Source organism: Corapipo altera, unplaced genomic scaffold, assembly GCF_003945725.1.
Source record: "Corapipo altera isolate COAL_440 unplaced genomic scaffold, ASM394572v1 23, whole genome shotgun sequence".
Lineage (NCBI taxonomy): Eukaryota > Metazoa > Chordata > Aves > Passeriformes > Pipridae > Corapipo > Corapipo altera.
This window is the reverse complement of record NW_020884878.1, coordinates 5,514,689-5,542,468: the sequence shown is the minus strand read 5'-3', so window position 1 is coordinate 5,542,468 and position 27,780 is coordinate 5,514,689. Positions and strand designations below refer to the sequence as shown.

Below are 27,780 nucleotides of genomic sequence, written 5' to 3'. Positions count from 1 at the left end.
TAACTTCACATGTTTTTTGTGCTGCATGGCCCAAATTAAAGGATGCAGAATGAAATATACCACATCGGGAAAGGATGGAGGGTTTTTTCACCTTGAACTGCAGCTTCAAATCCATGCAGGAAAGTTAACCCTAGGGGGCTGGAGGAGGAAGAAAAAAATTAAACGCCACCAACTGCTGTCATTGGATCTGGCTTGGCTCCAAGGTCTGTCAGAGCTGAGATTGATTAGGATATATGGTATCCTGGAAACAGTCAGTAACTTCAGCTGATTATAAAGCCATTTTAATTGTCTTGCTACCACCATGGCAACCATACTCCCAACCACAACCTCCAGGAGTGGAGATGGGCTACTGGAGGACAGTCCTGTGCCTATAGACCACATATGACTTATGGAGTGATTCAGATAGATAAAACCTTGCTCCAATACCAGAAGGAACCAAATCTGGAGAAGGAAATTAAGCCAATACTATAATACATAGTAACTCATTGTCATAGCCAACATTTAGCTTAATAATTTAAATGGACATTGGGTATTACAAAGGGAGGCCCCTGTTACAGCAATCCCTGCAGATCTTATCCCACAAACAATCCCTGCAGCACTGCACACTCACGTGTGTGAGGCACCCTTCCCTGCGTGGTGACAAGGGATGAAGATGTGTGGCTTGGAAAGTGTATCAGGGAGTAAAGCTTGAAGGGATGGGGAAAGCATACAAGTAGGAGCTCTGCAACCAAGGAACAGCAGATGTTTTAATAAAAAGAACTCTTCTAGTAGGTTTTTGATGCTTAGTATCAGAATGCTTTGTGTGAGTCTTCATTATTTCCCAGCCCGAAGCCCTGGCACCTGAAGCCTCTGTGGTTCCCATGCTCAATGCATGTTAATACACCTTATGTTCCCTGGTTCAAACAGAACCACAGTGTGACCAGATTTTCTGACCCAAAAGCCCTTATATCAGGCGGGAATCAATCCCTTTAGCTGCTGCCTGATTTATGTGAGAGCTGAGCCTGTCACTGGCCAGCTCACTCATGTCTGCTTGGATTGAGGAGCTGTGCTGCGTGGGTTTTCCTTCAGGATATGCAGCCATGGGACTTTATGTATTACCAGATGCTTCGCAAAACACCTTTTGAAATAATCGAGTATCTGCAAATGAATTGGAAACTCTTCTCTCCACCATCTCTGCAAGGACATTACTCAGTCGAACGCAACCAGAAAATTGAAGGACTGAGAATTTTCAATCAGCACTGGAGTGATTAATTGTCTCGGAGCACTCACAGGTGACATGCACAGCAAACAACAAGGAATGACACCTCACGGTTCATAATGAGAGGTGCGTCTAGGAAGCACAGTGATCCACAAAGGGGAAAGAGATGGGAGAAGAAAGGTCAAATTTACTACATTAAATTCACAAGGTTAATAATAATGCCTCAGCATCATGCATATTCATCTGACTCCTTCACTTCAGCTGAGCCAGCACCGCTGTCCCTGATTCTGATGTTACCCTTTAACAGAGGCAAAAGAAATTCGTTCCTTTTAACCTATAGCAAAAAAGGTTTGTGGTAAGACACACCATTACATAGATGCTGTGTGGATGGGCAGTTGCCATTGCTCATCTGAGGCACTAACTTGTTAAGGCACGTGGAAACATCAGGACACACACCACGAAGGAGCAAGGTGACAGCTGCATCTCTTGCACACAACTCTACAGGTAGATATGGAAGATGGGCACATGTGTGTGCAGGTGCCACTGTAGACATCCAGTTGTGGAAATTGCATGTCTAACCTGGGTGCCTTTGGACATAATAAAGAGTCAGATTTTGGTAGAGGCTCAAGACAGGGTCTTCTCTTATGCAACATGTGCCCCCCTGGCACTGGGGGCTTGCACATGGTCCCCTGCCAAGAATCTGGAGGTGGTATGTGCAGCTGGTGCCACCCTGGGCCTCAGCACTGGCACATCTCACTGAGCATCTTGACGCTGGGTTTTCATCTGGATTTGATGTGCAAATTGAGTGCCCTTCCCACACCAGTCTTCCCCTGGATCTGAAAATGGAACCTCCTTCTCTTGAAGCCAATAATTATTTCCATGATATATATTTAATAAAGGCACCCATCCAATACTTGTGGTCTCCTGGTATAATTAATCAAGAAATTAAATTCAGTCTGTGCAGTGTTCAAATCAGTTCCACAGGAATAACACTGGTTGATTGGCACTTACCCTGTTTGTCATCAAAAGATCCTTTGCCATTACAGCCTATTTTAGAAACTGCAGTGAGTTTCAGAAACAACCAGTATGGGGCTTCCAGGAGCCCACACAGAGGATATCCCATCCACATCATCTGCTTTTCCAGCTGATGTCTGATCAACTTGCCCATGGAGGGCAAGTTAATTCTGCACTCGAGGCCTCAAGGGTTGGAAACACCACTCCAAAGTTCTCCTGGAGAGCACCAGGCAGATGCTGGTTGCTTCTTCTGAGTGTTTTCTCTATCTACCATGGACACATCTTGAGCCAACAGAGACATGGGCCATATCACAAGTGTTTGTGTGAGAAAAAAAGGATCCCATTTCCTCACCAGATACATGGTAAACACACAGTGGAGATATTTCTACAAGAGGACCATCAAAAAACACCCAGGGATTTCTCATCACCCAGACAGACCTCAACCATTCCCTCTGGCTGTCCATAACTTTCTTATTATCACTGCTGCTCTACCTGGGTAGTGTCCCAGCTGGCTGCTCTTCATCAGTCTCAGCTAGCAGCTGCTCACTGCCCAGTGACATCCAAAGAAGGAAAGAAAGCCTTTGGCTGTTGCCCATCCCTCAAAGGCTTCAATATGCTGGTGGGAAGGAAGGACAGAGAGGTTCTGAGCTGTACCTGTTACCTGAAAGCCCCTCAGGAAGAGGCACAACTGCTCACTCCCCCACAGCAATCTCTGTGAGGAGCGCAAGCAAAGCCCCAACACACTGTGGTCACCGTGGGGGCTGACAGAAAGCAGAATGTCCCACAGTGCCCTCAGGGCTGGGTGCAGCCCATGTGTGCCACTGAGGCATATTCTGCCACTCAGGACCAAACAGATCCTGTAGTGGAGACAGAAGCTTGCTCTTTTCTTCCTTGGGGCCACAAAACCAAAATAAATAGTTGTTGCCACAAAACTCAGAATAGCTTTAAAACATTGGTTTTTTTCTGACAGCAGTCACTACCTGTCTCTGATCTCCACCTTGTCTTTTGCAGCTCCTGGTGAAGCTGCTTGGGAAAAGCACAGGCAGGAACCTGCTTGTGGGGAGAGGAAGGGAAAGCAGAGGAAAAAGTCCCTTGGAGGAATAGGACTGACCCCATCAACCTCCCTGAAAGATTCTGGTGCCCTTAGATACAGGTGGTAAAAGCAGGTGCAGCCGTTTCTCCGTTTGATGCAGTGGAGCAGTTTGTCCAGCCCCATATCTGGATTCTACCCTGTCCCAGCCAGCCAGCACCTGCACTGCACAAGGGATACTACCCTGATGGGGTATCCAGGCACCCTAATATCTCCCTGGGGATCTGATCCCAGGGATCCCTTCTTCTTAAAGATGTCCTGCAATTCCTGATGTTATTGGGAATTTATTGGTTTTAACATCCATGCTATAAATCTCCCTTTGCAGCTGTTCTGCTCTCAGACAAAAATAACTCATGAGTCTGGGAACAAAACTCTCAGAAACAACTGGCCAGCCCATTGCCACGTGTTCATTCTCAGAACATTGGGACTTTACATACTAAAGCTGTACACTGATCATACAGGATTAAACTGATAGTTATGTTTAATACACACTTGCAAAAGGAGCATGTAAAAAGCATGTAGTGTGTAAAAACTCACAGTTCAGGAGCACGTCCCAAAGGAGAGCCTACAAAACTTGTTCTTGGGTGGCTGTTGAGTTGGGGTCCATGCCCATAATCCTGGCACTGGAAAATAATCCAGAAGATACACTCTGTATAGAGAGAGTGTATATATATCTATATATATCCTTTGGAAGGAAGCTGCCTTCAGTCCCACATGGGTTCACTGGGCACGAGCACAGATCCCTCCCATCCACCATCCTGAGTGCATGAAGAGCTGAATGCAGCTGTGCCAGCTCTGTCCCAATGTCCTAATTGAATTACCTTCCATCATTGCCCACAGAAACAGGCAGGATCTTCCCTTAAATCAGCAGCAGCTGACATTTTCCCCCCCACCAGCCAAGCATGAATCACCCTGAAATGGAGGTCAAGATCCTTATTTCCCAACAACTGAGTGTTAGATGGAGCAGAGGAGCTTGAAAAGGATATTACACATCACCTCCTTTTCCCCTGCTCCAGCACCAAGCTGTGTCTCCCCTGGACACTCCATGCACTCTGTACCATCCATCCATGCTGCCATTCATTTTGCAGGACCTCACCCAAACCAAATGCTAGAAGGGTCTCTCCCAGTCAATATCCATCTCCCCTTCAGTGCTGCTCCATCGTGCACTTGTGTGCTTGTGCTGGAAATGCTACTCTGGGGAAAGGCATCAAAGGAAAGGCCTGTTCTGGGAGCTGTGGTGCATGTCCGTCCTTGGAGCCCCACTTCGCTCAGGGCCAAGCAAAGAGGGGACCCCAGGGGCTGCAGCTCTGCAGAGCTGCCATTGCTGAATTTGCAGAGGCAGGAAGACAAGTCTGGGCCCCCCCTCACATCCCTCAGCACCTGCACTTGATCTGCTTCCCAGGAGGATGGCCAGCAACAGGGAAGACCATGCTCCTCCCTATATCCACATCCTTCCATCACTGCTCCCCAGGCTACTACCACCAGAGTGGCTTCCCCCACTGCAGGTGTTTTCTGCCACCAAAACAAGCAGAGCTGAAGATGCCCCCCTGGCAGCCTCTTTCCAGCAGCTTTGAGGTGGGTTCCTGCCAGTCCCCTGGCAGGAGGGCGCCCCTTATCACAGCCCTGGCATAGACTGTCTGCCAGCCCCAGCTCTGCAGCCCCTGGGGGCCAGGTGGTGGGATGCTGTGCACGGCAGAGCGTGTCCCTGCCGCGGGCAGGGGATGCAGCTGGGAAACTGACCCCAGGGAGGAGCACCCGCTCCCCCGCAAAAAATGAACCCCTCCAAAAAGAACCACAAAAAAGTTCGCGCCTCCTGAAATCGACATTTCTCAGCAGGGGCTGCTGCACGGACAGCTCGGGAGCCCCGCGTCATCCCCACGCCCGTGAGCAAAGAACGGGGGGAGGGGGAACTGCTCCGGAGAGTGACCCCTGCGGGACCTCTGTCCCGCGCTGCGCGGAGCCGGCACCGCGCGGGGGTCGGGGTTGGGTGGGCCGTGTCGTTCCACGCGTGTCCGCAGAAAGTGCGGGGACCGCGGGGGCCTCCGGCGCCCCCTCCCCGTCGGGCGGCCGAGCCGAGCCGAGCCAAGCTGAGCCGGGGGCCGTGGCTGCACCGCCCCGCCGGCGCTGCCGGGGGAGTGGTTTCCCCGCGCTGGCGGCGGCGGGGCCGGTCTGCGGGCGGGGAGGTGCCGCGGCGGCGGTGCCAGCGCCCGGCCCGGGAGGATGCGGACGCGCTGACGGAGCTGCCGGCTCCCCTCTGCCGCCGTGCATGGGCGGCGGGCGGCTGCCGCCTCGCCTCGCCTGCCCCGCCGGTGAGCCGGGACGAGGGGCGGGGGGTCTCCGCCGGGATCGCGGGGCTGCGGAGAGGGGGAGAGCTGCCACCTGTGAGTGCCCCGCTCGCAGCCCCGCGGGGGCCGGGCCGCCCGTGGCGGAGCCGGGCGCTGGGGCGGTGGGTCCGGTCGGTGCGGGTCCGGTCCGTGCGGTGCGGGGCGGCGGCGGGGCACGGGAGCCCCTGGAGCGCCGTCCCGCTGCGGGTCCGTGCGATGCGGGTCGTGTCGTGTCGTGTCGTGTCGCGTCGGGTCGGGTCGGCAGCCGGGAGCGGGAGCTCGGAGCGGGGAGAAGGGTGTCAGTCCCACGCCCGGCTGCGGGGAGTTACGGGGGAAGGAGAGGGAGAACGCGCGCCTCTGCCGCGGCTTGTTTCTCCGGATGCTTGGGTTTTTTTCGAGCAAAGGGTGTTAAAGAGAATTCACTGAAAAAAAAAAAAAAAAGGGTTCTCGTTAAAAAAAATCATCATCACCCAACCGAAAAGGCTGCGTGAAGGAATCCTGATGAATGAGCGCAGCGCTGAGGGAGTTGTTGGTTTGTGGGCTGCGATCGCCTCATCTATTCGTTTATGCCGGGTTTTTTTTCCAAGGCAACTTTTGAGGCGAGGAAGCGGCTAACAAAGCGCAAGTTTAAGACAATGATGCTTTTGCTTGCAGCCGAGATGAACTGAAAACTGAAATCCTGCATTTCCCATCAGGTAGCAAATACCACACATCGGACTACTTTTAGAGAATGAAAGAACCTACTTTGCTCTGTAAATGAGGACTATGTTTCACTCTGAGCAAGGGGTGTGAGTATTTTCCAGATGCCAAATGAACATACCACAAAAATTTTCTTTTCATCTGGGACAGAGCCGTGTTTGTAGATCTCTGAATATGGCTACAGTCGTGGAGGGGAGTTGGGTTAGCCTGGATATAGCATTAACCCCTCCAGCCACAATAAGCAATACACAGAGAGAAATTTGTTTCCATTAGTCTTTTCCTGACTGAGATCCTTACTGCAATTGTACAGTCAATACAGCAATGGAAGCCCTTCTGGCTATAGGTTCACATCCTACTGAAGGACTCAGAGCTGGTGTTCACACCTGCCCTGTAGCCTGGCTTGCTGCACAATGCCTCCTTATTAGTAGCCTGTAAAGGAAGGTGAAGCAGGAAAATCTGCCTACACACAACCAGGCTCAAGCCAGTGTTTTCCATCTCTTAGTTTTAATGAGCAACAAATTTTGTGCCCAGAAAAGAATCCAGCTCACAGCTCGGGATTTCGATAATTAATATTCCATTTTAAAAACATGTTTTCAGAGTCAACATTATGATTACAGGGAGAAAACAAGCAAACAGGCAACATTATGATTACAGGGAGAAAACAAGCAAACAGGGAATGACTTGACCCAGTTTCCTTGCTTTCCCAATCTAGCTTGACAATTTGTCAATCAGGTGGAATTTCCTCCAACGTCTTTGGTACGTTACTTTAGCAGAAGAAATGAATGTGCAAATTTAGTCACTACTTTCCCTCCCTCCTCACAATGATCTCTTTGTATTAAGCAACAGGCTTTTCCATAGATCAGGTACCAACTCCACCGTGTCACAGGCTGAAATTGTTCCTTCTTTCTCGTTTCTGAAATTATGTCCCTGTGTTTGAGCCTGTTTAACCACTTCTATGTCGGAGAGGTCTGTCAGAGAAGTCTTGATCTGGGACAGATCCTATGTCATGCAAGGCAGGAAGAGCTCTGCCTTCAAGGAAACTAGCATCTGCCTCAGCAATAGTGCGTCCCTTTGCTCCTCAAATGTGTACTTTTTCTGGAAAATTCTGAATAATAATCAATTTCCTGCATTTTCAGTCTTCAAGGGAAGGCTTTGTTGCAAACCCCAGGAGAGCTGCCAGATAATAATATTCAGGTACAAGGAAGTAGACTGATTGATACCAACAGGTCCTTAAAATCTCATCTCAGCCTTTCTCCCTCTTTGATTGCAAGTCCACAGGGGCTGGGACCACCTCTCCTTCGTGGTTTGAAGAGAGCGTGTCCTCTGCAAAGCACATACCAGTGGTGGAAGAAGCTGTGGTCCATCAGGACAGTCCTCTTTTCTCATCAGGGTTCATTGATTGATCCCAGAGCATTTCACCTCGTAGTGCCCATATCCCCATGGGAGTAGGAGAAAATAGTCCAAGTCCAGCTTCTTTGCTGAGACCACTGCAACTTGTGTAAGATGTGACCTGAATTTTTAGTTGAGTTCTGTCTCTGACAGGCACATGCATAAACTGCCTCTGTGCAAATATTTGGGAAACCTCTAGATCCAGAAGGTGAATGTTAATTGGTTGGCAGGAAGACTCATAGCCTTGTTAATGCTTATCTGCTTTCAGTGTTAATGACTCATTAAAAAAACCCCTGAATTTTAATTTTTTTAATAATTCCTTTATTTTTAGCTGTGTGTTGTCCTCATCCTCCGTCTTGCCCATTCCTACTGTGATAGGACACAGTGTTCTCATATCTTCCACCTTGGGCTGGGGCAACTTCCCATGCTTGGAAATTCAATTTGGGTGACAGAGTTTTAATTCCTGGAGAAAAAACAGCTGCATATTTGGTGTTAGGTTGTGATGTCATGACACCTACGGTTGTGCTCTTAATTGCCAAGAGGCAATATTAATAGTCGCTTCATTGTCTTTATTCTCTTAAGAGTGTCTGGTAGGTTCTTGTTTGCTGGGTTTTTTGTGTGGTTGGGTTTTTTTTAATCTTAACACTTTTACTTCATTTGCTTTTCTAACGTCTCTAGAAATGCTTGATATTGTATCATGTTACAGCACTGATAGCACCGTATTCTAATTTCCACAAAGTTATAAGGAGAGAATTAATTTATCTTTTAAATAAATACTGTTCTATCTGACTGCACTTAACCTCTTATCCTACTCCTTTACCTAGAAATGAGCCCAGTGATAGACTACTTATTCTTTCATAGTGCCAGAAAGACATCAGAAATTTCACAATCCATTTCCCATGACATTTCAATCTAAGAATCAAGTACTCTGTGTTGATGCTCTGAAATGTTTTTCCCCTCTCATCTGCTCATGGGACTGTGGCATGGATTCAGGACTATCCAGACATACCTAGGGAATAGTAGAAAGAAGCACAGGAAGCCAGTTTTCATCTGCCACCAGTTCCCATGGGTGCTGCAAGGTGAGGGACAATTGTGGTGTGAAATATGAGGGATAAGAGAAACAACATCTTTCAGAGAAGATCTCAGAAACAAAACCATTTCTTTCTGAGACCCTTTACTAACGATTGCTCTGAGTTAGAAGGGATGGTAGAGTAACATGTAAGGTGCTCGCTTTGTAAGATTGTTTTGAGAAATTAAAGCCAACACAAAGTTCACTGTGTGAGCAGAGCTCAGAATCGCTCTGCTTGGCGCAGGCATTTCCAATATCAAAAGCAGGTTCTCAGATGAGAGAGTATTTGCACAGCAAGTACCAGAAGAGATAGGTCTAAAAACATTTAACAGCTTGTTGAGGCTTATCTCTAATTTTGATGGGGCTGTTTTCTTAATGAGGTCCTCTCACATCAATTAGCTGCTGAATCTGATGTTAGAAAAATAAATCCAAACTTTCTCTTGGCACACGGTTCCATGAAGGCTCTGTGGAGATTTCCACGATATCGAGGTCTACCAGCATTCAGAGGAGCTGGCTTAGTCATTCTTCCCATCTGCTCTGCTTCTTCCTCCCTCCACTGCTCTACACATTCTTCCTGGCTGTCTGCTCCCCTTCCCTATCTCTGAGCATCCTGGCTGGCTGCCCCCCTCTTCTCCCCTGCCGTACCTATCCCTTGTGGCATCTTTCACGAGAAAACTCAGGTAGTTTAGTGCTGAGATCAAAGAGCTGAAATAAATGAACCTCTTTAAAGGAGGCAAGAAAAAAGAAAAGAAAAAAAGAAGAATCCACCAAGGCAGCACCCATAGCAAACAGCATTGCAAAAAATCATTTGAGAAAGCTTTGAGTTGAATCATCTCCCAAATCATGAGATTGCTTTAAAAATTGTGATAGTTGAACACAGACACATTTTAGTTCCTTTTAATTCTTCTTTGACCATTTACAAATCAAGTTTCTAGCTCCTTTTTGCCAAGAGGGCCGGTAGGAACTTGGACAACTACAGCAAACCGGAAGTCAAGGTTTGTGTGTAGCCATGGCGCTACAAGAGCTGAGGACATACAAAGAACAGCGCCTCCCTAATGCCTCACTGTGAAACACCAGGAGTCGAAGAGGCTGAGTTAGAGTCATCTACCAGTACTGGCCCTTTGAAAGCCAGTGCTTTGTACTGTTGGTAGTCCACAGATGAGTGTTTGAGAAATTCCCCAGGGTGATATTTACCCCAGTAACTTCTTTGGAGCAGGAACAGTAAAAACTGCAGCTTGCCATGAAGTTAGCAGTGAGAGGCTGCACGGTCTGGAAATAGCAGCCTCCTACCCCTTTTCACTCTCCCAAACTACGTGCTGTGTCTCATGCTGAAATGCCTGCTCCTCCACTTTGAGAGTCATTTCATCTCACTGCTTCCTGAGAGAGATCGACATCTTCTGTGGAGCACACGCTGCCGAGGAGAGGAAGGCAGCTTTGGCCTGTGGAGAGCAGAACTCAAGTACTGCGTGGGTGGCCAAAGACAAGAGCTTCTGAAAGGAGGGAATGGAACAGATCTCTAATCTCCAGACTCTGACACATATCGCACTTTTCTCAGTTGCTTAGGAAAAAGATTTGCATCCAAAAAGAAGTGGGAGGTTTAAATAGGAGTTCATACATTTATCTTCTGTGGTCCATGCGGTGATTTACATTTTGCTGGTCCCATGGAATCCATGACACTTTATAAAGTGCATCCATTACAAATGCGCATCCAGGAGAAACAAAGGCCCTGTCCAAGCTCCTATCCATAGTGTTCAAAAGCTGAGCTCAGTAGCAGTCACAGAAACTGGAGGCCGTGGAGTGTAACTGAGGTAAGTGCTTGTTTTGGGTTGTGCCAAGATGCTGGAGCTGTTGTCCCATCCAGAGGTACTGGGCATGATCCAGGCCACCAGTAAGGGTCTAAGCCAGAGTTCTGTCCTCCTAGGACACTAACAGAAGACTGAGACATAGAAGAGTTGGATCCACAGAAGTGCCTGGCCTTAGAAAATGCCAGCTGATGTTTCCTTGCATGGACGTGCACCCTTCATGGCTTCATCCACCACAACAATTGTAGCTCTGCCCTAGATCTCCCACTCATCCACCCCGGCTGAACTGACAGCCTGATTGACTGCAGCAGAGTGGCCCAAATAAGGAACCCTTTCTTCTTCTAGGTGGCAAAACCTCCTTGGACCTGTTTGTTTACTGGGACTTGCTGAGCAGGGTTTACTGTGACCCATCGAAATTTTCCACTCTGCCGAACGCAAGCAGTAGATCATTGCTCCTCCTGCCTAACGCCGTTCTTGTGCACGCCCTGCCCCAATTTTCCTGGTAATCAATAGCAGGGGTTTCTTTTTGTAGCACATACAAAGGCTTGACTCCTTGAATGAAAGAAAGTTTGCATTTATCCAGAGGCTGCGGTGGGGTGAGGCGAGGGGGGGCCCGGATGCCCAAGGCTGAACTCCCGGTTTGTTTGAGGCGCTATCTGGAATCAGTGGGAACCATGTGTGCGCTGTGATTGCGCGGGCGAGCACCCGGAGCTCTGTCTTTGTGGTGCTCCTGTGCATGAGGCTGAGCCAGCAGAGCCACATGGGGGGAGTCTATCCAGCACAATTTAAGTACAGGGCTGGTAAAGCCCTTGGGATTGTCCCATTGAAATAAGGAGGGGACGGCTCCCGTTTCTGACGTGCCAGGAAAATGATAGGTTTGCTAGTGGAGCAGTGGTTTAAGGCCAATTTCTGCCTCCTATCTACACTTACTTTTTAGAAGGTGCACCTTCAATGTGGTATTGTTTGGATGTTATCATAATATTTCCATGACTGCTTAGTGGGGGAATGATTGATTTGGGAAGCCCAGGAGAGGAAGAGGCCAGCCTGCAGTCCCTGCTAATCTAGCACCAGCGCTGACACCCTGAGGTCAGGTCTCCCTCTGCCACCCAATTGTCTCCAACACTGGGGCACCTCAGGGAGATGTGATGCTTGCAGAGTAGGAGGAATCTCTAAGTAGAAGTGCTTTGATTTGGGAGGTGCTGCTGCCAGCTGGGGAAGGGTTTGGGGCTCAGAGCCTCTGAAAAGTGCTCCTTTATCAAGTGGACAATCTGTGGGCTTCCAGGATTGCAACCTGTGGCCAGTTCCTATTTCTGTTTTGCCCAATGAAGCATGCTTGCCTTGAAAACATCTACTTTGCAATTCACAGTGGATTTATCCCAGAAAGGGACCTCTGCTGCTGTGCATGGTGGAGTCCTCTCCCTGCATGGCAAGGCCGGGCATATCTGAGGAGAGAGAGCAGGGCTGGGCTTTCCACACACCCTGGCTGGCCAGAACTGCTACCCAACATCCTGCTTCTGCTTCTCGTGCCAGTTTTTCTCCTGTGCGTTGTGAAACCACGCTGCTAGGACAGACTGCGTCCTTGGGATGTCGAAGCTCCAAACATGCAGTGTGTTCCAGACGCTGGGAGAGAAGTGGGAGAGAAGCCCAGAGAGCACCTTTGTGGGCCTGGGTTTGTGACCCATGGCAAGCAGCACAGGTGGAAATCCATCCCTTTGTGTGGGCTGAGGGCCTTTGGTCTGGGCAAGGGGTCCACCACTGAAGTGTTGATTGGTTTCACTGATGAAAACAGTTCCCTTATGATTACCTTGCTTGGTGCTACGGCTCCCAAAGAGGCAAGACATGACTAACTCATTGGAGTAGTCCCTAAATCAACTGTTCTTTGCTGGGAGGTATAGCAGGGCTCTGCAAGCCCAGAGTAGGGGTGGCCAGGCAGTGTCACTGGTCTCTGAGACTTGACTTGATCACTGTTAATGGCAGCACAGCTGTGTTGGTACTCCTGGAGCCAGAGAAGAAGGTGATTATCAAGCTGAGGCAAAGGAGGGCAAGTTATTTTGGTGGCAGAAGATAGGTAGGTTGGGAGAGGGTGCATTGAGCAAGTGGGCTCTGGGCTGGAAGGAAAAGGTGTATAAAAGTGAGAAGAGACAAGAAGAGATAAGCAGAGAAAGGCTTTACTTGAGTAATTTCCAGACTGTTTCCATTACAGTAAAATTTGTTGCATGGTCTCAGTAGCTGTGCCTTGTTTTTAAAAGATTAAGCAGTATCACAGGAGGAAAGGTATTAGTTTATGTTTCCTCTAGTGTCAGCCAAAGAAGGTAATCACATCTATTAGGCAGGTAAAGTGAGTATTTTCTCTTCAGAGATTAAGTGCATTCTGGTAGTTCTATACACTGGAAATAATGAACTCTACAACAATCTTGACTGGGAAGAAGGTTTTCTATTTTTAAATATGGCTGTGGGGCTGGAATAAGGGACTTCTTGCTGCAGTCCTGAATTGATTTTCTTTTTATTACAGCTTTCAAGTGCTGAGCACCAGGGGCTGATGTCCCCTCTCCAGCACAGTAGCACCATAGGAGAGACTTGCCCAAAACACTGGAGAGGGGATTGGGCTTGGGTCAATTCAATCCAGAAGTCCTTTGCTGAGACTGGAAAGCAACAGATGTGGGTTTAGTTCATTCAGTACTGCATGGATCCTTATATGCTACTAACCAGGCATCTGAAGATATCTCTAAATAGCAAGTGGCCTGGCCTGGATTCCAACCAGTGGCCATGTGGTGCCTGGTTTGTAATCTCTTACACCCTTTTGTCTCTCATTTACAGGTGACTCAGTGTAATAATTGTTCTTATGACATCCAGTCTTTTCTGAAGGAGACATTGAAGGTAGACAAGTTCATGTGGAATTTTCGTAGGTTTAAAAACAGAGATTTTGTAATGGGTAGTGGGATAAAAATCTTCTTCCCAGAGTATTGGATAACATGATATCAGATGCTATCTCGTTTTCATAAGAGACAAGCATTGAATGTAGTCATGAATTTTTAAGGGACAAAACATTAGCCTCTCTGAAGTTGGTTTGGTCATTGGTTAGAAAGGAAAATTGCCAGACAAGAATTAAACCTTCTGAATTTAATCCTGGGGATGGAGAAGTGATTTCCTGCTTCTCTAATTTGCAATAACCATGGCCTGTGGCATGAGAAGAAACTCCAGAATGCTATGCTCAATTTTTCGTCTCTCACTGTTTTTGAATAAAGTCAGTGTGCAGTTAATCCAGTGTTATAAATCTTGGTAGGCTTCCAGAGCAGGTAGATTTGTTTAATCATTTGGGCTGGAATCCAAACCACTGGAGGATATAAAATATATACACTAGTGCCATTCACTTCACTGAAAACACCTTTTTCCCATCCAAGGAAATAGCTGTGGCTGGCATGAATATATATTTGGAAAGCTGTAGGGCTAAACAAATTTCTCAGAAAATCATCTCTGGCCAAGATACTGACTATATTTCAGCACTGTAACTCCTCAAGCTTTTCAGCTAAGGCTTTCTGACAGAGAAGTCATCAGAAATCAGTGACTCACAGTTTGAAATGGTGGGATCCTCACCTCTGCTCAGCAGGCTCCCTGTCCTGATACCAGTCAAAGTATTACCTTCAAATTGGAGTAGACCTTTGAAAAAATCAGTTCTCCTGTGACTTCTGAAAGAACCATGCAGTAATGTAATCTTAACGTATCCTTCTTTCAGCATATGTTGTCTTCTTTGTGTCTTGACCAGTAGCTTCTTGAGCAGGAATCTCATTCTTTGATGTTTTGAACTGTGTCTCACTAAACAAACCAATCCTGCCAGATATGGGAATATATTTTTATTTTCTAATTTTCCAGCTATCATTAAAATTTCTGTATGGGAGAATTTCAGAGTGTCCCAGTTTCAGCAGTTTTTGTGTAACTCACTCTAAGGAATAAGGTTTAGCATCACAAAAAGAGTCAGGTTGCGAGCTATTTCAGCTAAGAGCTTTGAATGGGTTTGGAACATTAATTGACTCAGTAATTCGCAAGGTGCTCTCTGAGCTTTGTCCTTAGTGAGATCAAATCCCATCTTGCATAGAAAATGATACAGACCTTGACAGCAGGAGTTTCTGCAGCAAGCTCTTGGTAGTACTCTTTCACACCAGTCCCTGCCAGCGTTGTCCCTTTGGTAACATGCTCTGACTCTGTTGTGTTTGTCTCTTTCAGGCACTTTTAGGATTTGACAGTTTGCGGGACACTTCATCAGCGACGCAAGCGCCTGCAGCAAGGACAGTTTTTGGAGGCGACATCCGTTGATGTGATTGAAGGTAACGTGCTCTCTTCTGTCATTGCTCTCTACTTCCATTTATCCTCTACAGAGCCTCGTGCTCCGTCCAGGATCAGACCTCAGTTTGGTGCATGTCAAGAACTGACTCTTGTTTTGGGTAACAGCTCTTCCAAATCATGGCTTAGCTCGTCCCATAAAATGTGTTGGTTCCCATCTCCTTAAGGAAATCCTTGCTAGCATCACACAACCTGCCTATTTTCCATAGCCACATAAGTGCTGCACTTTTTTGAGTCTCGAAGCTGGTTTTCATTCAAATGCTGCTTTGCCCCCAGGAATTTCACAGGTCAGTTTTGCCCTCTGTTCAAAAACTAAAATAAAAATGAGCACTTTCTCATGGGAGGTGGTTTGGCACTTGTCAGCCTGTATATTGCTCTGTATGTTACTGACCTTGTTAGTGCCATCACAAGCAGCAGAAAGCGAGCTCTGCATTTCCTCCATGCCTCTGGAAAAGATCAACATAATGTGGGTTTGCAACTGTAGCACTTGCATTTAAGATAGTCTTCTCTAAATGTAGTTTTCTCACAGAAATGCAAGAAGAGATTTTGCTTTTTTTTCTCCTAATTGGTATATTTGTGCTTAATTTAACCTAGGGGAAGTAATGTATCTCTTAATTCACTGCCACAAGAATTTTAAGGTTCAGAGTAGATGACTCATCTACCAGAACAGAATTTATTCTTTGTTTGTAAATGCTATTTATTGCCTTGTTTTGCATCACTATGGCTACTGTATGTCATTGGTGATACCAGCATCTATCATACATAAAATGAATGCAAGACCGAATTTAAGAGCTGTAGTTATTATAATTGTTTGTATCACCCACTTTTCTGTTGTATGTTAGTATATTTCACATAAAAGCAGCACTAAAAGTGGCTTAATATTTTCCCATCAACACTGGCTGAAAAGTAAAAAATTCTGCACATGAACCTTATGACAGTTTAAAAAGCCCTAAGCAGCAGCACCAAGCCCCTTTTTTCAGGTTATGTGGGTTTATAAACAGTTCAGTGATGTTCTACAAATGATTTTGAAGTTTCAGGTGAAAGATTTGCAGCGGCATTCACAATTATTTTGCATTAGTTATTTTTAATGTTAAACACCTAGTTAGGTTTGTTAGAAGCATCACTGTTTTCACAGCCCATATAGATTCTTCTGCATTCCTTTAGTGTTTCTAAGTGGAGACTGGGAACAATTAATCTATTCCAGTTAAAGCCTAATTATTTTACCAATTGCATGGCCCCATGTTCTTTTCTGAAACACATCAAGTACAATCACTTCTGCCATCCTATTCAATCAAAGCCTTAAGTTGCACAGATTTTGTGAAATGGCCTGGGCTTCAACAGCTTGGGAGCTGATTCACTGAGGCATCTGCTGTAACACTGGCAGGACTGTCACCATTTTTCTAGCCCGAATCATTTGTCTTTGTCATTTAGAAATAATCTGCAGGGTATAATGTGGTCTTAGGGAAGCACGGAGCCTGTTATTGCTCAATAATAGAAGTTTGTGAGGTCTTAACAACATCTTTGAGCTCATATGACACATTTGACAGTGCATGTGTGGATGTATATCTCTAATGTCCCATGGAACAAGGACAGAAAAACATTGTAAACCCTTGCTATGCATTGAAAGGCTGCTAAAATAAACCAGCCAGCTATGACTGACTGCTGGAGTCTGCTGCTGGCTAGCAGGGACCAACCCTTGGGACACACAGCAGTGGGACATGTCTTATCTGTTGTTGCCAAGACCCACACTTCATAAATACTGACCCCACACAAAGGCTCCAGGATTATTTCCATCTAGACACACACTTTTTAATTTCCCTTTCCCTGCAATCCAGGACAGCTCGCAATGGGGCACCGAACCCCAAAAAGGATGCCAAAAGAAAGGTGTGCATGCATCTTGGGCATGGTCAGAGTGATGGGCCCAGTGCTCCTCCAGGCTCATGACTGGGTCTGCCAACACATGGTGTGAAAACCCCCCCAAACCAACTCTTCCCAAAGAGTTCAGCTGGGAGAGCACAGTCCTGCTATTGCCTAGTGAGGTCATTTGCAGAGGCAGCACTGGAGGGGCATCAGGAGGGATGCAAAAGGATCCCTCTGGGACCAAGGAAGAGACCAGGACTAGAATGAAAAAAAAAAAGGCAAGAGCGGCATGAGCACCAGGGGTGATCAGAGGCAGGAGGTATTGGAGGGAGTGCTACTTTCTTTTTGTTCAAGGGCACATCTTTATTCCTTTAAGAGCTGTCCTGTGTGGTAAGAACGGCTGGCACAGCTGACCCCACAGTCACCACCCTGGGAAGGGGTCTCCCATTTCAGATCACTGTTCCCTCAGTGTTATTTTTCACAGGTGCCCAGTGGTATGGCCTGTTGGATGCTTCAAGAATAAAAGCATGTGTGCAGAAAAATCTATGTATTTTACTGATTAGGTGGTTTGTGGTGTCCTTGGGGAGTGGTACAGGTCCAAGCAAGGGCAGGAAGTCAAAATTCTCTTCCTAGCAGGCAGAATCCGTCCCTCTTCTACTGTGCCATGGTTGTGGGAAAATTCAGGCTGCGTAAGCTGGGGGGTGCCCAGATCAGGGTTTGGTTCAGCCTTTTGTGAAGTTTCAGAGCCTGGTTCTGCTCTCCTGTTGTGTGCATGTCTGTGTACCAGGAAGTGTGTGGATTAATTCAGTGTTGGTTGGGTCCCAGGCTGTCTCTTCAGGGCTTTTCCCTAAGCTGATGGGTGCCTAAGGGCTTGGGTCCTGGTCCACAGCTGAGCTCAAGCGTCTTCTGGGTCTGCCGTGCTCTTTTTTAAATACGATGCAGTGGGAGTTAGAGTCTTTGTGCTATCGTGCTGCTCCGTGCTACAGCTAATTAAAGTCATTGTGAAGGGTTTTGTAGTAATTGCAGATATTGTAAAATTTAGTTTTGTGGAATAATTGGTAATGTAAGCCTGAAACAAGTTATCCTTAAGATGTTGTAGTTGGCATTTCTCGGTATGAGCAGCCTTTACAAAGAAGGCTTTTGTGTGTGAAGCGGGACCAGAATTAATGGTAGCATTTAGTCGTGCCTAAAGGGGTGTTTGCTGTGGCAGGTGGCAGGGCGGTGTAATTGATGATGCCTACATTCTGCGTGCTGCAGGAGGCTCCAGCAGCCACTAACTGCTCTACCTGATGAATGCCAACTAAAGAGAGTGAAAGGCCGCTGCCAAATCTATCCAGGGCTGATATATTCACATTTAAAATGAACGTGGCCCTTTCAGTCTCTAGGTCAGAGTGGGTCAGGCTCTGTTTGCTCCTACGCACTTAATATGCACTCTGGAGTTCTCAGGCATCCTCATATTTTCCGGTAGAATGCGGTAGCTATAAATTGCAATGTGAGGAAAATCCTAATGCCATAGAGATGTGCAGCTACCCATGCACGGGCTGGGCTGAGCTCCCTGCAGCGAGGGCTGCAGCCGGTTCTTGTCCCTCTGCTCTGGAGTGCTGCAAGGCCCAGCAGAACAAGGCAAGCTCAAGGGCCAGCACTGTAGTGCCTTGGGTGCCAAATGGCACAGGGGAATGCCTAGTGGGCACATAAGCAGCTTCGGTTCCTAAGTCCCTGATTTAAGTGAGATTTAGGTGCCAAACATTCCTTGATGCATTTGAAAATCCCACTCAACACCTCTCTGAACACTCAGGCGAGTAAAGACTATTGAAAATCTGGTCCTTAGACACCAATACAGCTGGTTTGTCTGGAATTAACAGTTTAAAAAGAAGTGCTGGCTCATGACTAAATGGAATAGACATCTGGGAAGAGCGAATATTGAAGACATTATGAAGAATCAGAATAAGAATTTAATTCAAGGCTGATATTTCCACTAGTAAGTTTTTTTTGTCAACAGATGCAATTTCTGAGCTCATCTATCAGTAATAAACTGGGTACTGATAAAATTGGAGGACTCTCACTTTCCAGCTGTTGACTTTGGGACTCTGTTGGGGTCTTCTCTGCTGTTCCATGGTACGTGAGCTGAGTATTCCCATTCCATTTTAATATTCACAGCATGACAGAGGTGATGAACACACGAGAACCAGTGATGGAGGAATTCGCACTCAGCCAGACTCCTGAGGAAGAAGGAGGCCCTTCAAGCCAGGTAACTTTAGCAGAACTGGAAAGTATCCCGAATTGCTTATCAAAACCAATTTAATGCAACCAATAACTGTCATAGACGTAGATGTTGAATTGTAGAGAACAGCTGCCAGAAAAACAAGCCCTGAAATACATGTTTCATCCCACTTAGGTTTTATTATTAAAAGGTAGAAGTTTGGCAAGAGTGTTTTGTCAGGTCTGCAGGGCACAGTGACAGCGATGCCTGGATCCTGCAGGGATGCAGGCAAAGAGGCTGTTTGTCACCAAGAGTTCAGATCTGAGCAACTGTTGTGCAATGAAGACATCCAGACAGTACTGTGCCATAGCCAGCTTTTATACAGCATCCTTGTAATAAGCTGAGTTTCCTCAGGCTCAGGGGGAGCTCCCTTTTTAGGGCAGTAATTCACATAAATGGCTGTGGCATCATAGCAGCAGCACTGGTCAGGGCTATTTGCTGGCAGGTGCAAGAGCATTTTGTGTCCCCAGGCAGTCTCAGACACCCACTCGTGTACCTGCCCATGGTGCTCAATCCAACAGGGTGGATCACGATGTCCCAAGCCCCTTTTGTGACAGCTCCCACATCCCAGTTTGCTCTCTGTGGTTGTGCTCATGATTCTGTGTCACTATCAGGAACAAAACACCCAAATGTGTTCTGGTTGGACCTGAGTTGCTCCTCTACACAAGGTGTAACATTGAAAGCAGACTCAGAAAACTACTCTAGGAGCAGCCTATTCCAGGTGGAAATCAAGGATTTGAAAGCCAAGGAAGTCAGAACTGAAATTTTGCAAATTCCACTTGGATCACTTGTGCATGTAATGAAAGCCTTCGTGCAATTAAAGAGCATACCAAAGGCTTTCCCATGCCTCAGCAACTGCACAGGATAAATGCTGCTCACGTAAGGAGCACATTTTCACCGAGTTCCAGGTTTTCAGTGTTGTGTTAGTGTATGCTGCACAAACTCTGTCCCAGCCCTGGCTCCACCTATGTGTTCAGGGCTGTTCTGTGGTGTCTCTGATCATTTGCTCCAGAGTTTTTCCCCCAGCTCCCTTTACCTTTCACCTCTGGAAGAAGGTGCTACCATCCACACTTTAGTGGTGGCCACCTAAGGCAAAAAAAATCAAATAGAAATGAGATGTAGTGCAAAGTCAGTGACTCAGTGGGAAAAGCAGGCTTCTTCCAGCAACTTCCAAGCACTTTGTCCAGGAGACTAGTCCTTCTTTTCCTGCAGTCTCCTGCCCACTTGTCATACACTCCAGCTTCCGCAGAAAAACACAGTGAGGCCCGACAGGCAGCTCTGCTTCCTGCCAGTCCTGACTCATTCCTGGAGGGACATGGTAAATACTGGGTTCTGCTGGAAAAAAAAATTATGTGATTGGTGTGAGGAAAGACCATATGAGGATGACACAAACAAAAATAGTCAGGCTGAGGCCGCACAGGTGCCTTTCCTAAATTTTGTTGCAACCGTAGTAATCAACTCTCAGCACATTTTTAGATTTTTCTGTTTCGTTTCCTCAGGCCTCAGAAAGCAGATGAAAAAGCAGAATTTTTGTTGTATTGGATCTCCCATCCAGGGTTTACCAGCAGGCTTGGGATGGGGTGGCTGTCATGCAGCCCTCTGCCACCAGAACAGGCTGCACAGCAGGCAGGGGAAGAGGTCACTGTCACCTGCATGTGCAGCCATGGGAGGAAATTCAGCAATTTGCCCCTAATTTTATGGTTATTTTCTGCCAGATGAGCTGTGAGGCTCAGGGATCTGGGCTCTGTGGTTCTGCAGAGCAGTGCACTGGTCCCAAGGGGCATCTCTGGTCCTGTCTCGGCCAAGGAGATTTTACTTTGTCTCATATTTGGAAACAGCAGGATTGTATTAGACACTTATTAAAAATTCCTCCCAGTCAAGACAGCTGCCATGGAAATGTCTTTTCAAATTACAAACAGGTCAGGTGGAGGCTGTGTAATGGGAAGTTGGGAGGAACTTTTCTAATAGGCAGCATGAGTGGCATTGCTTGGTCAGGATGAGTTATACCCTGTGAGTGCAGCTCAGGGAGGCATCAGAAAGGTTTACCTTCAGTGATTCACTTGGTCTAGTTGTACTGAAGGGGCTTTCTCACAAAAGAAATTTCTTCCTAATTGTATCTCACTTTGCAACACTAACAGTAATACACAACATTTCTCACCTTTGTATGGATTTGCAAAAAGTCATGAATGCTACTATGGGGAGTGAGGGCTTGAGGATAAGGTTTGTTGTCCTTCCCCATCTCCAGAAGTCAGATACAGACATCCCAACAGTATTAAAACTGTGCTTGCTTCTTCCTAGAAGCACAGCCCTTCCCAAGGGCTTGCCTCCCCATGCTAGCTGTGGTGCTAAGTGGGACAGCTAAACCCCAGGCTCTTAGGGAGTGCAGCTGCATGAAGGAAGGTTTCAAAAACCATGGAGCAAACACCTCCAGTGGGTTATGACATCCCCAGATCCCTGTCAGTGTCCTAGGGGATGTGCCCACTCTTGTGGTGGTTAGGGAATATCTGCATGTTTCTACCTGTGCTCGTAGCGGGAGCTGTGCTGAGACTGGCTCACATAACCAGCAGTGTTTGGTCTAACCAGAGACCCAGATTCAGTGGTGAATATGTTGCAGGTGTATGGGGAGGCTCCCACCAGCACACAGCAAACCTGTGGCAGCATCTGAAGTTAAACTGGGATTGTTCTTGCTCTCAACTGCTAGTTTGATCCCCTTGCATGCATCTTGATTTTACTGTTACAATTAAAATAAAATAAATAAAATAAAAATAAAACTCAACTAGCACTGAGAGATGTGCAGCTTGTTAGCTAAGGTATACAGAAGTTTGAGAATCCAGGAGATAAGGTTTCAGTGAGGCAACAACAGAGTTTCTCACGGAAATGTCCTGGAGGGGCTGGAATGATTTTTCTCAAAAAAAACCAGAAAAAAACCCAATTCAAAACAAAGTACCCTGAGAGATTTAAGTGATCCAGCAATGTTGAAAACGGGAAAGCACTTTTACATGTTACAACCTCCTTCACTAAAAAGACCTAGTTCAGCTTCAAGCTCTAACCACGGTGTAGTGTTTGACCTGCAGCTTCAATGTGACAAATGAAAATAAACAGCTGGCACCATTCTCTGTGTAAAAATCATCTCTGGGGCTCCTTGTTTTGCATGAATGCATCATAAAATATAGTGTTTCACATTACACAAAATAGCCCTACAGAATGGTGGCTTCTTAATAAACTGTCACTGCAAGAAGACATGAATATTATATCAAAGTGAAAGGACAGCAGCCAGAAGGGCTGCAGCAGCCATTTAGGTTAGCATTATAGCAATGACTTCTGTGTCCTAAAAACCCATCAGAATTGAAACAGGAGTGTTTGGCAGCATAAAAAATTATGTCTCCAAAGTCTTCATTTTTACTACTCACGTTGGATCACACAAGGCAATTGTCTGCTCAACACACTGACAAGCAAAGTGTGTTCTTTGCTCAGGAAGGGACAGAATATACAGGGGAGAGTATGATGAGATCTATAGCCCCTGTGCATGCATGCTTGTCCAACAAGGATCTGGGTTCAGCTGCTTTTGAAATCCTCCCTGTGCAGGACTGTTTCCCTGCAGCAGTTTGAAGAGGATTTTTTTAAGGGACATGTGAGTGCATGTCAAATGCAGAAAGGATGTACTCTGCTTGTTCTGAATATGCATCCCTGGGCAAGGCTTTGATGTACATGTCCCCAAATGTCTCCCCAGGCCTTCCCAGACTCACGTGAGAAGTACCCCAAGCTGTCCAAAAGACTGCCTTCGATCGTGGTGGAGCCGACTGAGTCCGGGGAGGTGGAGAGCGGGGAGCTGCGCTGGCCTCCTGAGGACCTGAAATCAGCAGAGGACAAGGGTCTTCATGGTGACCAGAGAGTCTGTGTCCAGCAGCAGCAGCAGCAGCAGCAGATGGATCTGGAAGGTCTGAATGAGTAATTTTCATCCTTGTTTCCCATAGGAGAATAGCTGTTTCAGACCATGCCATGCACTGAAGTTAACAGTGAACCAAAGAACTGCAGGTAGTTGAAGATGTCCAGAAATACTTACACTGGAGAAGGAGCCCTGTGGACTGAAAATTTCCTTGTAGCTTTTAAGCACATGGTGTTTTCATCCACCTCAGCCACTTTCATGGCCAACAGACAGTTCACTGCACGTTAGCAGTTCACACTCAGAAACAGAAATCCTGGTCAATAACGTATCTACCTCCCTGTCTCCTATCCTAGAAGCAAAGTGTTTAACAGCTGCACATTTTTGAAGCATTGTGATGTCTCAGGAGTGTGTTAGTGCAGCAGGAGCTCATAGACATGTAGCTATGACTAGCAGTGTCACTGTAAATATGTCAGTGGTAAATATGGCTAAAGATAAGAGTTTGTTGGACTGTAGCTTGCACAGGGAGTGCTCCAGTGTGGATCTGATCTATTTGTTTCCTATTTTTTTTTTTCATCTCAGCCGCTATCCTTTTCTCTTGAAAACTGACCCGGTTTCCATTTCAGTGAACCAGCATTTGCCACCCAAGTGCCCAGACACAGCAGCCAGGAGATGGGGTGCAAGATGCACCTTCACTTCCCTTCAAAGGGGTGTTGACAAATGGTCTTGAAGTGTAAAATCACCTGCTACTCCAGTTGGTGTTTCTGGGTGGTGACAACCACAGAGTTTGATCACTCAAGTAGAAACACGAGCCAAATCTATTTCTGACCTCCAGGTTGCACATCGTGGCCTCTGTGCTGGTTTTGTGCATTGTTGTTAAACTCATTATGACAGTCTGAGCAGATTTCAGACAGCAGGTAGTGTTCCTGTGGCAGTGGCTATGCATAGGGATCACCTCACCTCTCTAATATCTGACCTGAGGTCTCAAGTTTTCTGTAAAGTCAGACTGTGATGCACTCAGAATTCCCTACTCCAGGTTTAACTACTGGTTTGCAAGCAGAGAAAAATGCTTGTATCAGGTCTAATCACCCTAATGGATCAACTGCTGGGTGGAGCAGGGAATCAAACAAAGGTTGGACCTGTCTGGGGAAATAAATACTGACGAGCCATTTCTTTGCAGATACTTTAGCACACCCAGCTCAAGAAGTGGAAGACAGTACAGACACCCTGGAAAGCAGAACTGAAGAGCATGAATAGGAACTCCATGGCCTCAGAAGTGAAACTTCATTGTGAATGTTGTTGGAAAGCTAACACACTCTGAAGACATGTCAAAGTAATCTGTATTTAAATCTGCAAGGGTTTTATTTAGTTAGTACCTAAAGAAGTGTCTGGGCTTTAGAACTGTTCTTTTAACATTTTGATTTTCAGGCTGGGATTCATACTATTTGTTTAATTTTCCCTTGGGAAGCAGTGGGATGTGTTAGGAAATATGAGACTGTCAAGGAAAAGATGCTCCTCATTTCAATTAGTGCATTGCATTGGTTTTACCTTTTTCAAGAAAGGCTGCTTTCAGATATCAACAGCAGGACAAAGGTATTGCGTTTCTACAGGAAGGATGTCTTAAATCTAAAACCTTTCTTTTTTTTTTTAGCCATTTAAAACTAGCACTGTGATATTATGGACAATAGATGTAATATAATGTCACCAGTTGATTTTGTAACTTTTGTATAGAGATGCAAGGGCAAGGTTTGCCTCCTGGCTGCCGCCCCGGGGCAGCCCAGAGCAGTTCTCTCCCTTTGGCTAACCTGGGCAAATTTGGATGAACCAGCCTTTCCTTAGCTGCCTTTTCAGTAAGGCTGATGCCTTTTGGAAGCGCTTTCTCTCTGTACATTGATGAAACGATGAGCTAGTCGCTGGTGTTTGTGGAGTGGGGCTGTCTGGGGTGGGCTTGGTTGGGTGGATCGTGCTGTTCGTGCACGCTTCAGGCCAGATGGGGAGCACTTCCCTCCCTTAAAGCCAATGAGATGGCTCCTGCTCCCCCCAGGGCTGGTTTTGTTCCACCTTGTTAATAGAAATTGTTGTGACATTTCTTCTTTGGTATGTTTGGTGTATAACCCAAGTGCAGAGATGCATCTGTTCTTCTCCCGACCCAAGCTGGGCAGCGGTAGGGGGTAGGTGGCAGGAGCTCCCTAGCACATCCCAAACCTGTCCTTCATTTTGTCTGGCTTCAGGTTTCCCCCTGAGCCACCTGCAGTAGGAGAGGGTGGAGGAGAGCTGCAGTGGTGGGACAAACACCTGCCTCCCTCTTGCCCCAGTGGCACTGCTGGTGGGAGCGCACATGCCAAGGGATACCCTCACAGCTCCCTTGGCTTTGGATGCATAGTCACCTCCTGGGGCCCAGAGCTCACAGGAGGACAAGCTGTCTGTGGACACCTCTGGCCTCCAGTGGATTTTCCTTGGGAATTTGGGGGTCATTTTGACAGATGTGAACCCCTTCCTGCACGGGAACCTCCAAGAGACTCCCTCCCAGTGTCCCAGGAGAAGTATCTATCTCAGCTCAAAACCCTTTGGATGGTGCTGGTGGGGGTAGAGAATGTGTGCACTCAGAGGGACTTAACTGTGTCGGTGATGAGTGTCCCGTAAGCTGTGAGGTTGGCTTTCTCCGTCTCTGCAGGGCTGGATGGGGTCTGTACTTCCAATTAATGTTGCATCCAGAAGAAGCCGCTTGCTGTAGATGGAATGAAGTAACAGGATTCCTTCCAGCATTAACTTCTAAGTTGACTTCCAAGTGCTTTCTTTTCTCCAGTAATAATTTTCTCTAATGGCAACTTTTAATTGTGTGATGGTCAATAAAATTTACTGGCCAGATGTATTAATAAGTTTATAACTTCTTAGCAACCAAATTTAATATATTTACTCACAAAGAATTCTGTGCAATGAATGTTTAATACAAAGGGAAGAGACTATTTTACTTCAAAGCAACATTAATTTATGTACAAAACTATAGCTCATTCTTTGGGGTGTTTGGGATCTAGGACCCTTTTTATAAGCAGTGTAGTACAGTATAATGTGATACTTAAGTTAAACTTTGCTCTCTCAACCTATATAACAATTTGTTTTGCATTCTTGATGTAGACTTTCTTGAGTACACTGTCACAGAATTATTTTGTCAGGTGAGTGGGATTCTGGTCAGAGCACTGAATTTCACCAGAGTAACTGAAGGTTTCAAGAGCACCTCCTAAATCTGGCTGCTATCACACCCTTCACTGGTGACAGTTTTCTGACAGAGCCAATGAAGCAAGAACAAGCTCAAGCTACATGTTGGGGTAGCAGTGGAGCAATGAGGGGAGGTCACCAGCTTGAATTCACCATGGGCAGGAGAAGAGCCATGCTGGCGAGGTGGCCAGGCTGATGGGAGGTGTTCTTTCAATGCTGCTTTTGCATCGAATGTCAAGAAGTTTTACAAAGCTATGGGGAGAAAACAACAGTGGTGACGACATATTTTTAGCTCTGTGATTTCCTTCCAATCTGCATCTGCCCAGCTCCATGAGGAATGACGTTAGACATATCACTTAATTTGCTTTTCGCTTTATAAAAGGAAAACCAGTTGTTTGAAACACTTCCCTCAATTTTATGTGCTCTCTATCTGCTTTCAGACGCTCCCTCCCTTCCTGCTCTGGATGGCCCTTATCCTATTTCCACCTGAGGTCAATGGCACTTCCCTAAACAAGTTTCCCAAAGAAACAACAAAATTCTACATACACCCTGAAAACACACCATGCAAGCAGCACTACTTTTTTTCATCCATGTATGTAAAGCTACAGCCCATATAGAAATCCCAGATTTCCTTTTTCCAGCCTAATTACTCCTCTCTTTTCTTTTCCCCTCTTTTGCACTTCTCCCCTGAATTATTTTACCTGAAGTGGTTGCTTCAAACTAAAGCTTTGTCCTAAAGCTGTGTGGCCTCAGTTTAACATCCATGCAAAGCCAAACTCCTCCTCCCATTTTTATTTTTCTGAACATGGGCCAGAGGCCCGAAAACAGGAGAGCAAGATAGAGAGAAAATTGTTTTATACAAACAAGCCCTATTTATTGAACTTGCAGGTCTATGAATGTCCACTTACTTTGTCTGTGTGCAAGTGTTGTCTCTCTAATAAACTCAATAGTTGTTTTGTATTTTTTTCTGGATTAAAAGCTTTGTAGAAACCAAAAAGAAAAAAAAAACATTCGGTCATATTTTTCTAGTCTGGCTTGTAGAATACTTCATGTAGTGCAGAAAGGAAGTTTTATGGAGTAAGACATTGTTGGATTTTGCTCTATTTCAGTTCTTTCTAATTTTGTAAAATGCCACCTGTACATAATACTCAACTAATGTATGTCCTGTAGATGTATTACACCATTTAGCCTATTAAATGCCTATACTGGACCGATTGGAAGAAGCGGTTGTATCCACAGTTTCTTGGTTCAAAAATGCAAAGGGTTATTTGTGGTGGGGGGTGTCCTACCACCAGTACAGGGAACAAAGCCCACTCTAAGCTTGCCTTCGTCCTGTGGCATGTAAATCCTCACCCAGGCCCTCCAAGCACATGCTCCTACACAGATAAATTCAGGTTTACACCAATGGCAGTTGCCATCACTGTCTCTTTCTTTTGTGCCCTTCCTAGACCAGGCAGCTCAACACCCCTTGCTTCTGTTTTGGGATTTCCTCTGCCCTGCTCACCCTGGTGGTACCTGCCTTGCTGTGCTAGCAGCAAGCCAGTTGACTCATCTTCATTCACCTTTTAATGCAATGCACATTTTTAACATTTTCTGGAAAGGCTATTGTAGAGCCCAACAGGAACTCACATTACTGGA

General features: G+C 46.3%; 1 protein-coding gene across 1 annotated transcript; it reads left to right on the top strand.

Moving 5' to 3' along the window:
- The first annotated feature begins 5,479 nt into the window (after positions 1-5,479).
- Positions 5,480-27,365, top strand: LBHD2 (LBH domain containing 2). The gene is made up of 5 exons (XM_027637993.1): positions 5,480-5,611; positions 14,807-14,907; positions 18,941-19,031; positions 22,774-22,981; positions 24,107-27,365. The coding sequence occupies exons 3-5, from the start codon at positions 18,942-18,944 to the stop codon at positions 24,181-24,183; spliced, it is 375 nt and encodes a 124-aa protein (XP_027493794.1). The 5' UTR covers positions 5,480-5,611; positions 14,807-14,907; position 18,941; the 3' UTR covers positions 24,184-27,365.
- Positions 27,366-27,780: the final 415 nt, after the last annotated feature.